The 14,806-nt window shown below is 46.3% G+C and overlaps 1 protein-coding gene across 1 annotated transcript in view; it reads right to left on the reverse strand.

Moving 5' to 3' along the window:
* Nucleotides 1-482: 482 nt before the first annotated feature.
* The window catches only part of UBASH3B (ubiquitin associated and SH3 domain containing B), a 137,357-nt gene continuing 123,033 nt past the window's right edge, over nt 483-14,806 (reverse strand). The window contains exons 12-14 of the mRNA XM_081113655.1: nt 6,301-6,407; nt 3,755-3,864; nt 483-2,328 (exon numbers count right to left, since the gene is read on the reverse strand). Of these exons, the coding sequence (XP_080969781.1) occupies nt 2,191-2,328; nt 3,755-3,864; nt 6,301-6,407 (355 nt within the window). The 3' untranslated portion in view covers nt 483-2,190. The remainder of the gene's footprint in view (nt 2,329-3,754; nt 3,865-6,300; nt 6,408-14,806) is intronic.

Here is a 14,806-nt window from a genome sequence, read left to right on the forward strand (position 1 = left end):
CAGTCCATCCTGGGACTCAGAACCCCAGGGGGAGGGGGAGGAGAGCCCATCGGAACTTGGTTCTGTGTGAGTACAGACACAGCCCAAAACATGCTGCTATTGCCAAGGAGCCGCATGGGAGGGACCCGGGCATTCTCCTGGGCACTGAAGCCATGGGCATGTGCAGAGCTAATACACACTGAGTCTGCCTGAGCAGTGGCTCATGCCCTTATGGATGAAAGAATGACTGGCCTCCAGGGTGGCTCCAAGGCTGAGTGTTGGCCCTGGCACCTAGAAGCCAGCAGTTCCCTACGGTTCCCGGTCAGGGCACAAGCCCGGGCCATGGGCTCCATCCCGAGTAGGGGGTGTGCCGGGGCAGCCGTTCAATGTTGATGTTTCTCTCATTGATGTTTCTCTCTCTCTCTCCCTTTCTCTCTCTAAAATCAATAAAAGCATATTTAAAAAAAAGAAGAATGAATGGCAGCTCTCCTAGAGTAAGGATAAAAAACAGCCCTTTAATGAATATGTCACCATTTGAAGATTAAAACATTCATATTAACCAATGGTGTCAGCATAGAGTTACTTCCACACTCAGAAGCTGTTTGCACAATGCTAGAAATCAAGGTTTGCTTCTTAAAATGTAAAATTCACGACACATTTCTTTAAGTGACTTTAAAACCCCTCTCGAACCCTCCAGCTGATCAGCACACATTCCCTCTTTGTTTCAAGGCTCATCAAATTCCTGTGTCGAACAGGCCCGTGGACCTGTTTCACACACCAGGCTTCATGCACGTGGGTTTCGAAGCTTCTTCGATGCTACCGTATCTATTGACTTGATTTGCACTGGTGCTCCCTTTGTGTGGCGCACATCCTCACACAGTGAGCTGCTCCGCACCTGGCCGCCGTCTGCCGCCCGCGGCCCTCAGCTGGCCACACAACCAAACAGACGCTGACAACTGATGTTTTAACTTGATTATCTTTTTTTCTTTTTTCTTTTTTTTTAATAAACTCCCTCTAAATCCGGGAAGCAGGTCTGAAGGGAAGCCACAGGGTGTGGTTCTCCCAACTGCCTCTAAGGAGCTCTGCTACATATTTAAAATTATCCTAGAAAAGCAAACAAAAATGACAGCTCAAGTAGCAGTGCGACCGTAGTTGTCACCACTTAAGTTAGTTCCCTGACTCGGTCTGCACATCCCTGGTGTAGCTGGGGCGCCTGTGGCCGGCCTGGCATGACTGACGTGCACTGCATGTGAGCGGACGCCGCCCTGCCCCGGCGCGGTTGCAGATGTCCATATTGCACAAGAATGGGCTTTCTGCTCATTCCAACACTGTATGTAACGCACATCCTTTCAAGGAAGCGTCAGCTTCCTTAACTGGTTCCCAGAGTCCGGACTCGAGGGCCGAGGACGAGCAGCACGGCCGTCAGAAGCGCTGGGCTCCTTTGGTGGCAGCACGGACCACGCAGCCACTTCGTGGTTTTCAGCTCTTTGTTCCTACAATTGACTACTTCACACACTTACTTCCTCCTGAGTGTCCACAAGTGCTTCAGAGAGCAAAAGTGCTTCGTCTGCCCTTTCACAGAGCATGGCTCTGCCCAGAGCGTGGCCAGGGGCTCGGGATGCCTGAGCTGGGTCCCTGCCGCCCTCTGGGCAGCGTCGGAGCTGGACGCCCTTGTGGTCGTCTCCACGGCAGCAGTCGGAGTGTAACCTCAGAACAGCTCTCTACCGGCACGTTTTCTGATAACCTGAGAAGAACCCTTCAGCGTGGCTTTGCCTCACTGGAACATGGAGTTCGAAAGGGCATCCCACCACCTCACAGGCAGCTCCGGTCCCTCCGGCTGGTGCCGCACCTGCTCTTTCTCCGGCACCCCTCCACGGGCTGGCTCCTCCCTCCGGGAGCCGCGGGGTCGGGCCACGGAGGAGGGAAGGCTACAGCCTCTGCAGTAGCAGGTGCCTCAACGTAGGAAGACAAGTCCCAAAAGCCTTGCTAACCAGAAAAGAGTCCAGGGAGAATGAGCTTTGTCTCTGAATCCGGTTTTTTTTCTTATGCACACAGTCTCCATCACGAGCATTTTAAAGCATGAAAGGGAGTAGGCTAAGTTATTCTGCGCTGTCACGTGTAGCGTGGTGCAGACCTCTTCGTTGTTACTAAACACACAAGACACGTCTCCCCAAGGCTTCCCAAAGCCTGTTTCCCTCCTCGGGGCGTGGCTCAGTCTTGTAGCAACGTCTCTCTCCAGTTGAAGCCCCCAGTGGGTCCATGGGTGAGAGGAAGGATGGGTGGGTCCCTCAGCTGCCAGATTCCAGTTTCTCCCAGTTCTTCACAGGAGCAAAACCCCAAGTACGGAATCTGAAGTAAGAGTAGTAAAGAACAGGAAACAGAGGTTTAATGCTGCAAGTTTTACCTAAAACAGAGATCTTCAGGTGGCCCTTGAAAATAAGTATTCATAGGAATTAATCGGGGCTTTGTAGACAAGCATCCCCAAAACCCATAAAGAAAATGAAATGGAAAAAGCTGCTAGACTCGAGGTCAGAGCAGTTACACTGCAAAAGGACTCATCAGAAGGATTCATTATATGTGAGCTCTTCAGTGCGGTTAACTGCCCACAGCTGGCTGCTCGGTGGTGTGGCAGGAATGAGGACAGTACATGAAGCTGAGGTGCTGGGAGTTAATTCCTAATTTCTTAAAAAATATGTTTTTATTGATTTTTAGAGAGGAAGGGAGAGAGAGAGAAACATCAATGAGAGAGAAACATCTATCAGCTGCCTCCTGCACGCCCCAATGGGGATCGAGCCCACAAGTGCCCGGATCCGGAATCAAACTGGTGACCTCTTGGTGCACGGGATGATGCTCAACCACTGAGCCATACAGGCCAGGCAATTCCTAATTTCATAATTGCAAGTCAAGCTAAAAACGAAGCGTAAACATTTCTGAAATTATAGTTAGACAATAGGAAAAATTATTCAATTTTTGAAAAGCTGTTGGTTTGTTTCACCCAGCTTTATTTATTTATTTATTTATTTGTTTGTTTATTTATTTATTTATTTCCATGTGTATCTGCAACATGCAGAGTTGAAGCTGGTCCTTCCTCACTTCAGGACTCATGGCTTTTAGAAGCTTATTTGTGTGTGTGTCCAGAGCTGCATTATAAACAAGACAAAAATCTCTGCCTTCAAGCCGCTTACAGAGCAGTGGGAAGGACAGAAGCATAAATAAGCTTTAAAAACATGGAAAAGAATTGCAATGGAGTTTGAGCCAGGTTCTCCGGGGCGCAGAGAGGGAACACCTGAGTGTCCTGGAGGGAAGTGGGGGGGGGGGGGGGTCATGGCAGGAAAAGGAGCTGTCGGCCAGCCTCGCGGGCTCTGTCTCCCTGCCCTCTCTTGGGTTCGCCCTTCAGCCTGACAGTTTCAATCACTGCTTCCCATGGCTGCCAGCCAGGCCGCTCCTCACCGAGCTGTCAGACGCCGAGGTCTGGCTCACTCACCGCTCTTCCTCCCACCCCCAGCCCCTCAGGGGACGCCAGACAATGTGCTTAGATTGTTTAGCTACTTCCTAAATTTTAGCTCAGAAACTAGAACTAGGTCAAGCAGTTTTTTTTCTCTTATACAAGACCTAAGAAAGTACCTTACACAGGTTACCACCACTCAGTAATCTTGGTGAGAGAGTCAATAAATGCCTCTACCCAGCTCAGAACACTCAGCTGCCAGCAGTCATTGAATGGTTCTGAAATCGCTGGGGCCACAGGGCCCTGAAACGCAAGCATGGATTACCTTACCTTTCGGACCATTTGTACGAAGTCCTTGGAGTTCTGAGGTGACAGGCCCTGAAGTTGGCAGGTACATGCTTCAAGGGAAGATGCATGGGCCACAATCAAGATGTTATTTCCTGGGGGGGAAAGCAAGAACTGGGAAGACCATTTCTATCAAGACACATGCAAACTTTGTAAACACCGGAAGCTAAACCTGGGCAGGGGCAGACATTCTCAAGGAGACAACAATACTTAGTATTGTGAAGGCAGCCTAATATCATTTTTAACAATTTAATCATAAAATAACTATAGATTCATAGGAGGTTACAAATGTAGTTTACATGCACCCATCAAATCACTGTTGACCTTTGAACAACATGGGTTTGAATGTGTGGATCCACTATGTGCAGATTTTTTCATTAGTTGCTGTAAATGCATTTTCTCTTATGATGTTCTTAATAACATTTGTTTTTGTAGCTCACATTATTGTAAGAATAGTATCCTATCTAATAAAAGAGTAATATGCAAATTGACCATCACTCCAACACACAAGATGGCCACCACCATGTGGACACAAGATGGCCTGCTGGGGAAGGCAGTTGTGGGTGATCAGGCCAGCAGGGGAGGGCAGTTGGGGGCAACCGGGCCTGCAAGGAGGGCAGTTAGGACTTACCAGGCCTGCAGGGGAGGGCAGTTAGGGACAACCAGGCTGGCAGGGGAGGGCAGTTAGGAGGGACCGGGCTAGCAAGGGAGGGCAGTTGGGGGCAATCGGGCTGGCAAGGTAGCAGTTAGATGTCGATCAGGCTGGCAGGGGAGTGGTTAGGGGGTGATCAGGCTGGCAGACAGAAGCAGTTAGGGGCAATCAGGCAGGCAGGCAGGTGAGGGGTTGGGAGCCAGCAGTCCTGGATTGTGAGAGGGATGTCTGACTGCCCACTAGGATCGGGCCTAAATGGGCAGTCGGACATCCCTCGAGGGGTCCCAGATTGGAGAGGGTGCAGGCTGGGTTGAGGGACACACGCCCCTCTGTGCACGGATTTTGTGCACCAGGCCTCTAGTTAATACATAAACAAACAAAATATGTGTCAACTAATGGTTCAATAGGCTTCCAGTCAACAGTAGAGCTTTGGGGGAGTCAATTACAGTTTACATTTACACTATTATTTTGTATGAGTTATATGTGGATTCCCAGCTGCATAGAGGCTGGCACCCTTAACCCTGTGTTACTCAAGGGTCAACTTTACATGCCATAGACATCATGTTATACATAAGTATATGCACACTAACATATATTTACAGATTGCGTGGTACGTATATAAACTATATATGCTACACATAGATGTACACACACACGGGCCAGGGAAGTCCCAGGCACCCTCCACTGGCAGCTTCTTGCCTAACTGCTAAGCTGTCACAATCGGGAAATGAATAACGGTGCACATCACTCACTTACGTTTCACCAGGTTGATCCAGTTCCATCACATGCAACCTTTTGTAAACACCACCATGATCAAGATACAAACCTGTTCTTTGTCTACAGTGTGCTCTGTTCCGAGCATTATAGCACTCTCCCACTCGCCACCCCCCCCCCTCCCGCCCGCCAATGGTTTCATTAAATACTGTGAGTGTACTTTCCACGTTGCCGCACTGAGACCTTCTTGTTGAGAACATGTTGGGTCTCTTTCTAGTAGGATCTCGGAGTGGTAATGAAGTGAGCAATGACTGAAAGGGGGAATCACTCATAATACTGTGGAGCAGGGATTTCCATTGTTAACATTTTGGTATATATAATGCCAGTCTTTGCTCTATAAAGATTCAATTTTAACTTGAAAAAAGCGATGAGAATGTATATACTCTTCTGTAACCTGCCTTATTTTTACTAAACATTTTATAGTGAAGACTTCTACATATCATTAAATGTTTGAGTTCAGTGTTTATATAATTCAATAGCAAACAGACTTGAGTCTAACACAGCCATGGGCAAACTACGGCCTGTGGGCCAGATCCGGCCCGTTTGAAATGAATAAAACTAAAAAAAAAAAAAAAGACCGTACCCTTTTATGTAATGATGTTTACTTTGAATTTATATTAGTTCACACAAACACTCCATCCATGCTTTTGTTCTGGCCCTCCAGTCCAGTTTAAGAACCCATTGTGGCCCTCAAGTCAAAAAGTTTGCCCACCCCTGGTCTAACAGAACACTCCTTGGTTGGGGGCAGCAGTGATGGGATGTGCGTTTGCATAGGGATATTTGTGTGGGGGTGTTCACCCACCTGCGTCAAATTATAGGAAAAACAATGGTATGCTAAAGAACTTCTAGAAACTGTGCTGGGGAATCTCCTTCACAGAATGCAAGAAACATCTAAGTTACTTCATATCAAAACTGAGTCTGGTGTATTCCCATGGAATGCCTACCATTCCAGGTATTCAAGGGAATGTTGCAAATTTAACATGAAAGCATACACAAGAGTCTGGAAAAATTTATTAAGCAAGTTAAAACATCTTGACTAGCCTATTAACCATGATGGAGAAATGGTCACATATTTAAATATGGAATCCAAAATAACACCACTTACCTTTACTTTTACATTCACTTATTATTTCTTTTGTTACTTGGAAACTTCTACTGATGTAAGTGTCATAGGATTCTGAAACCACTAATTTGCTGACTGGAATGTGAGGTCTGTAATAGAAAATGAACAAAGGCAATAAAACATTTTGATCCTAAGACACAGCAATTGATATTACTCTTAACTTTTATTTCAAGACCCTTCTAAAATTCCCATAATTCTGTTTACCTGTTCCTAGAAGGGAAGGAGGTAGAGTATCCCCTCTTAGACATGGGGTTGAAATGTACACGATGCACAGAAATAAAGGCCCTGGGTGCACAGTGTCAGAGTGACCAGCTCAGAAATGAAGCAATCAGTGCAGGCTTCACCTGTTACTGGTAAATCTACACTAATAAAAGACAAAGATGCTAATTGACCATACCTTCGCTACACCCATCAGCCAATCAGAAGAGTATGCAAATTAACCCAACAAAGATGGCCGTTAAATTTGCATACTGCAGGTGGGGCGGGGCTGGTGCCATCCACCGCCTGCCCCACTGTGGGATCGGGCCTGCCCTGGGCGACCTAGGGCGCCCAGTGCAGCAGGGCAGGGCAGCGACCTCCGCCCGCCCCACAGTGGGATCAGGCCTGCCATGGGCGACCCGGGGTGCCTGGGGCGGCAGGGCAGTGCCATCCGCCGCCTGCCCCACTGCGGGTTCGGGCCTGCCATGGGCGACCTGGGGAGGCGGGGCAGGCACCGAGGGATAGGGCTGCCATCTGCCACCCAGGGAGCAGGCCTAAGCCAGCAGGTGGTTATCTCCCGAGGAGTCCCAGACTGTGAGAGGGCACAGGTCGGGCTGAGGGACACCCCTTACCCCCGCCAGTGCACAGATTTTTGTGCACTGGGCCTCTAGTGATTAATAAGCAGCTTGGCCAGTTTTACTGACTATCAGTCCCAGGTCACACAGCCAAGAGGAAGCAAAGTGGAGGTTAGATCTCGTTACCTATTCAGAGCACCAGAGATTTCCTACGCCCCTTTTTAGTAGCCTTACAAACAATAACCCGCAAGGATAGGTTTTATTTCTTAAAATGTTGTTCCAGCTTTCTTGGGATATAACTGACATATAACATGGTGTAATGTTTGGTGTATGACATGGTGATGTAATACACATGTATTGCAAAATTATTAGCACCATAGCCCTATCTAACATATCCATTATGTAACATAACTACCATTTTTGTTTTCGTAGATGGATTAAGATGTACTTTCTTAGCAGCTTTAAAGTGCATAGTAATTATTATTAACTATAAGCACATTACAGTTATATACATTAGATCCCCGGAACATATTTATCTTGTAACTGGGAGTTTGTACCCTTTGACCAACATCTCCCGTTTCCCCCCAGGCCTGGTAACCACCGCTCTAGCGTCTGATTCTCTGATTTAGGTTTTTGTAGATTCCACATAAGTGATGTGTTTAGATGTCTCTGAGATCCTGTTTTCCTTTCCTTTGGCTACAAACCAGAGGAGGATTGTTGGGCCATAACGTAGCCTATTTTCAATTTCCTCAGAAATCTCCATTCTGCTGTCCATAGGCCAACCCAGGTACCACCCTATAAAAGGTTCCCTTTCCTTCACATTCTTGCCAAGGGCAGGTAGCTTTTGCATTCTGATGATAAGCATTGGAATGGGTGTGAGGTGACAACTCATTGTGGCTTTGATTTTCATTTCATTGATGAGTGATGTTCAGCATCTTGTCATGTACTGTGGGCCATTTGTATGTCTTCTTTGAAAAAATACCTATTCGGTCATCCCGTCATTTTTAAACCTAAATTTCATTTTTCAATGACAGTTTACATTTACAGTATTATTTTGTATGAGTTTCAGGTGTACAGCGTAGTGGTGAGACAATCACATATTTTACAAAGTGGCCGCCCAATATTTCCTGGACCCTCCTGGCACCGTACGAAGCTATTATGTGTTGTTGACTATATTCCCTGTGCTGTCTTATACCCCAGGGCTGCTCTGTAAATACCAATTTGTACTTCCTGATCCCTTCACCTCTCACCCAGGCCCCCATTCCATCTCCCCTCTGGCAACCATCATGGTCTCTGTGTCCATGAGTCTGTTTCAGTTTTGTTTGTTCATTTATTCTGTTCTTCAGATCTCACATGTAGGTGAAATTACGTGGTATCTGTCTTTTTCTGACTGGCTTACTTTACTTAACATAATACTCTCTGCATCCATCCATGATGTCACAAATGGTAAGATTTCATGCTTTTTATTTTAAGGCCAAGTCATACTCTGCTGTAAGGAGTTGGGCTACAGGCAGGGTAAGCGGTCTGAGATCCTGTACATCAGAGGTTCTCAGCCTGTGGGTCGCGACCCCTTTGGGGATCAAACGACCCTTTCACAGGGGTCACCTGAGACCATCGGAAAACATATATAATTACATATTGTTTTTGTGATTAATCACTGTGCTTTAATTATGTTCAATTTGTAACAATGAAATTGGGGGTCACCACAACATGAGGAACTGTATTAAGGGGTCGCGGCATTAGGAAGGTTGAGAACCACTGCTGTACATCCAGGCTTTTTTCATACTCAGGACACGTCCTTCTCTCTGTCACAGCTGCTCTCCCTCACAGAGTTTCCTTCTTCACTCTAAGCCAGAGGATCTCAAATCCTCCTCCTCCTTCACTACGTTTGATCTTGCCACCATCCCCTCGCCCCCCAGCCTATGGCTCCTCTGTCTCAGCAGCCTGAGAGCCCGCCACCCTACCCAGCGGATCCCACCACCCTGTCTCACACCCTCTCCAGAGCAGTTTTTGGCTCTCTTCCTCCCCCCACTCCGGCACTAGCCTTAAAGTGCCCCTTTCAGGAAATCGCCAGCACCAAATCTGGCTTCATGCCCACGGCCATGTGAATACCCTCCACCGGCAGGCCCCTGCCCTCCCAGTCAGAGCGGATGCTGTCCCTGACAGGGACCCACTGTAAATCTATCAGGAAGGGCAGGAAGGTGGCAGGTCTCAAGACCACATGGTTCTCTGCCAAGAAGGACTGAGAAAGCAGCCCACAAAGCAGTTAATTATTTAAAAAACTAGATGCCCAGTGGTTAGGGTCCCTAGGCCTAGCCTGCGATCAGGGCCATTTTCCGCCCGCTCACCAGTCCCTGGCCACCACTGCCACCGCCAGCCAGCTGGTCTTCCTTGCAGGACCTCGTCCCGCCTGCCACTGCAAGCCAGCTACCCGGTTCCCCTCACAGGCCCTCGTCCGCCCCACCGCCACGGCCGCAAGCCAGCTGGTTCCCCTCGCCTGCCCCCCACACCATAGCGACTGGTTGAGCGGTCATTCCAGTCATTACACTTATGGTCTGGCCTTTTATTATATAGGATTAGCAGAGGTCACCCAGGAAAGACATGAAAATCTGCAGTCTTCCTCTCTCGCCTTACACAGGCCATAGAAAAATACACCAATCTTGACCCTACAAGCCCAAGGGGGACAAACCCCCCAACGAGACCTTTTAAGCATGACCTTTAAGGTCTTTAATAATAGAGACAAGGAGACCCAAACCCAAAAACAAAGATGAGACCAGGCCAAGGCTGAAGCCCAGATGAAAGCCTTTCAGCTCCTAGCCACGGCTCTCATGACCCCAAACGAAGTGCCGGTCCTCCAACTGCAGGTAAGTCAGGAGCTAAGCTTCCTCTGGGCCCTGCTTCAAATGCAACAAGAGAGGACACAGGCCAAGTCCTGCCCAAACCCGAGACCCCCGCCTGGGCCCGGCCCAAGGTGCGGAGGGAAGGCCACTGGAGATCAGGCTGCAGTCTGGCCCCTCCAGGTCGGACCTCAGCACGGCCGCCCTCTGGATCCAGTTTGGAGCTCCCAGACCTCCTGGGATTGGCCACCAAAGACTGAAGCTGCCCTGACAGGGCCCCACAGACTTACATCACCAGGGCAGAGCCTCGGGTAACGACTGTGGTGGCAGGTAAGCCGATCTCCTTTCTAACTGACGCTGGGGTCACTGCCCTCCCCGAATTCCCTGGGACCCTTATCCCCTCCTCAGTCTCTATTATGGGGGTTGACAAATTAGTCTCACAGTCAGTAGCCACCTCACCTCTACACTACATCTTACTAAATAACCCCTTACCCACTCTTCTTGCCCAACCTGAATGGTATAGACAGCCCCTCATAAAGCCCAGTTGTCCCAAACAACATTCACCAACTTCAGTTTCACTCACCCACAAAGCCATGCCACTCCTTAGCCTGTAAATGCCTTCTCTCCTCCATCACTCTCCCCTCCTCTAAACAAGAAATACTCTCCTTTCTCGGCTCCGCTATGTACTCTCGCCTCTGAGTTCCCAACTTCAGTTTTCTTACAAAGCTCCTCCATAGCCTGACACGGCCAAGGGACTCCTCACTGAGCCTTTAGATCCCTAGGCCAGCATTCTCACCCCTTTAACTCTGAAAACTTCTCCGACCTCAGCACCTTCTCACACACACCCCTTTTTCCAAAGAACAACTTTCTTTACTACAAAACTACAAATGCTTACTTAACAGTCTGGCTATTATCAGAAGCTGAACTCATTATCACCCAAACCTTAGCATGTTATCTCTAACGAAAAGTTTTAAATCCAAGCAGCGAGAGGCTTGGGAACAGACTGCTAGGCCTACTCCCTCCTCACCCTGCCTTTTCTCCAGCCTCATTTGCCTATACATAATTTCCAAAGTCTTTGGCAACTCTAAAACTTTGAAACATTGCTAGACATCTAAATATTCCAACAAGTTTTAAATTCACCAGATTTTTGCTTTTATTACAGAAAATCTACAAAGTAAATTTAGAATTGTTAATATAGTGTCTAGTGCTTTGTTAAAGATATATTTCTTAAAAGTGAGAATGTTCATAAATGTCATGTCAACCTAAGAAATGCTGGCTGCTTACTTTTAATTATCATTGGAAAATTAAGATTTAAAAATTGTATGGTTTTAATAATAGAAGGCATGGACATGCATTTTTAAAGAAAAAAAGAAAGTGAATTAAAATTATAAAAATGGTTATGAAAATTATAAAAGGTTTGTAGGGAAGAATATATAAAAATTATATAAATAACATAAACCAGTAAGTCAGGACAAGCAGAATAGAAAAACTGAAATAATAAAACAGCAGTCCACAGCCATCTAGTAAATCCTATCTTCCCTAAACCAAGGACACTTAAAAATAAATAATTTAAGAATAAAACGCATTTTGGTATATTAGACTACAATCCTCCAAACTAATGTCTCTTTCCTTCCACCAGACCATTTGTCATAACTCTTACTGTTCTAACTTTTACCCCAGTAATACTAAAATGTCTAAAACAGTTTATCTCCACCAGGTTCCAAGCCCCACTTGTACTCAGAAAACACCACCCCTAAACACCATCACAACCTCCTTTTGTGCCCAGCCCTCATCGTCCCTCTGACCCCCAGAGCAAGGATAATAGGCCAGAAACATATGTAAACACTCACCAGACCAGAAAGCTCCAGATGCATAGCAAGGGGCAGGACTGGAAAAAAAACAACCCACAAACAAACAAAAAAAACAAACAAACACCTTGCCTCTAGAATAACCTACCCTCCCACTAGTGTTCCTGAGAAAAATGGCCCCTCTCACATATCAGCCAAAGGACTAATAAATTATATACCCAGGCTTCCACATTCCTGTAGATTGTTAGTGACAGCACGCCCCTGCCTGGCGCAGACTATCCATCCAAAGAGCACAAGGTATGTTCGAGCTCATTACAGACCTCTGGCTCCAGGGCAATGTACAGCATTTCTCTTCAGATCACATCTGTTTATGTCATAGTGCTTCTGAACCGCGCAGATCTCTCATATCCCTAAAATGGTCCCCCTACTTGCCCTAGACCAGCGGTTCTCAACCTGTGGGTCGCGACCCCTTTGGGGGTCAAATGACCCTTTCACAGGGGTTGGCTAAGACCATTGGAAAACACATATATAATTATATATTGTTTTTGTGATTAATCACTCTGCTTATGTTCAATTTGTAACAATGAAAATACATCCTGCATATCAGATATTTACATTACGATTCATAACAGTAGCAACATTACAGTTATGAAGTAGCAACGAAAACAATTTCATGGTTGGGGGTCACCACAACATGAGGAACTGTATTAAAGGGCCACGGCGTTAGGAAGGTTGAGAACCACTGTGCTAGGAGGAACAAAGGACGGACCGGACCCTTACATCAGCAGAGTGGCTTGTAGCCAGCAAGAATTAAAAAAACCTATCTCTCCCTATCTGGGCTTTGAAGTCTGTCCCATGGGGTTATGTGTCTGTTTTTATGCCAGTAGGATACTGTTTTTTGTTTTTGTTTTTGTTTTTAAATATATTTTATTGATTGTTTACAGAGAGGAAGGGAGAGAGATAGAGAGTTAGAAACATCGATGAGAGAGAAACATCGATCAGCTGCCTCCTGCACATCTCCCACTGGGGATGTGCCCGCAACCCAGGTACATGCCCTTGACCGGAATCGAACCTGGGACCTTTCAGTCCACAGACTGACGCTCTATCCACTGAGCCAAACTGGTTTCAGCAGGATACTGTTTTTATTAGTATAGCTTTGTAGTATACTTTGAAATCAGAAGTGTGATACTCCTTTTGTGATTCCATATACATTTTAGGATTTATTTTGTGATGAAATCTTTAGGGCTCTCTCTATACAGTATTTATGTGAAAAACATCAGTGGAATTTTGATAGGGATTGCAATTAATCTATAGATGCCTTTGGGTGGTATGGAGAGTTTAACAAGATTAACTCTTTCAATTGCTGAGCATGGGGTATATTTATGTCTTCAGTTTCTTTCATCAAAGTCTTGCCGTTTCCAGTGTACAGATATTTTACCTCATTGGTTAAATTAATTCCTAAATATTATATTGTTGATGCTATTGTGATGGGCCTATTTTATTTTATTTTCAGATGTGTCATTGTTAGTGTATAAAAAAATTGATTTCTGTAAGTTGATTTTGTATCCTGCAACTTTCCTGAATTTGTTGATTGGTCCTGACAGCTTTATGAGGATCTCTAGGATTTTCAACATAGCCTATTATTTCCTAACAGAGACAACTTTTCTTCTTCCTTTTCAATTGGGATGACTTTTATTTCTTTTTCTTGCCTGATTTCCCTGGCTAGGACGTCCAGTATTATAATCATAGTGGGGAAAGTTGGCATCCTTATCTTGTTCTTAATATTGGAAAAAAAGCTTTCAACCTTTCACCATTGGGTCTGATGTTAGCTGTGGGCTTGTCATATGTGGCCTTTATACTGTTATGTTTCTTTTATACCAAATTTGTTGAGCATTTTTATCATGAAAAGATGGTGTATTTTGTCTAATTTCCCCCTCCCCCTGAATCTATTGAGATGATAAAATCACACTTATCTTTTACCCAACTAAAGGGGTGTCTGTGTATCATGTTAACTGAGTTTGTGTTCTGAACCACCCTTGCCTCACAGGGATAAATCCCTCTTGGTGGTGCTGTAGGATGCTTTTAATATGCTGTTGAATTTGGTTTGTTAATATTTTGTTCAGAATTTTTAAATCTATATTCATCAGGAATATTAATCTATAGTTCTATTTTTTGAGTCTCAGAAAGGCTGCAGATGACTTGCCTATGTTTATGCCATTAGCAACTCTTCAGAGCTTAGATTTGAATGGGGCCTGAGATCAAAGCCTGTGAACTTGTCCTCCACTCTGGACCATGTAAATTTTTGATGGTGTCCTCCTCAAGGCTGCCCCTCTGTGCACTTGGGTTTACTGTCCAGAGAGAAACACTGTTGTTCCATTTGAAAGAACCTGACCTCATACTTCTAGGAAACAGCCTCTGAATCTCAAAACACCCTGAGGGCTGGGGAGAGACATGGTGGCCACTCATTAGGGTGGCCCTCATTGCTCTGGAGCAAACTCTTTCTCACCACCCCAACCGCTCATCCAGTCCTGGTCTTGCACTTCCCTTCCCCCAGGAGAAAAGGCCTCTTTGTACGGTCCAGACAGTCATGTAAAGAGTGAAACCACATTGTAAGTAAAGAGCAAGTGGCTGCTGGGATCCAGTTCCTCCTGGCCAGCTCTTGCCTTTGGCATTTCTTGACCTGAAGTCGAACCTATGAAGGGCCTCCAGGTTGGAGCCACCAGTCCTGATGGGCATGGGACAGAGTCAAAGATTTCCCACCCTGTCAGCAGCATGTGCCATGCTCTAGCCACACCTGCAGGACACATACACTCAGTGCCAGGTGGCCGCCAATCATCCACTAGACCTGGAACCCGGAACTCTGGGTGCTCAGGCACCATCCCTGGAGCATGATTCTCTCCATGAAAGCTCGCCTCCTCACCTTGCTTGGGCGAAGCTTCTGCCTTGAGCCCCACAACAAAGTTTGAGTCATCGCCCCTATAACACTCTGGATCCATGGTTCCCCCCCTACCCCCACTATTTCTTAACACACCCAGTCAAGACCTTATTCTGAAGCTCCATCCAACTGTTG

This window comes from Myotis nattereri (genome assembly GCF_964212035.1).
Source record: "Myotis nattereri genome assembly, chromosome: 19".
In the NCBI taxonomy this organism is placed as follows: Eukaryota; Metazoa; Chordata; class Mammalia; order Chiroptera; family Vespertilionidae; genus Myotis; species Myotis nattereri.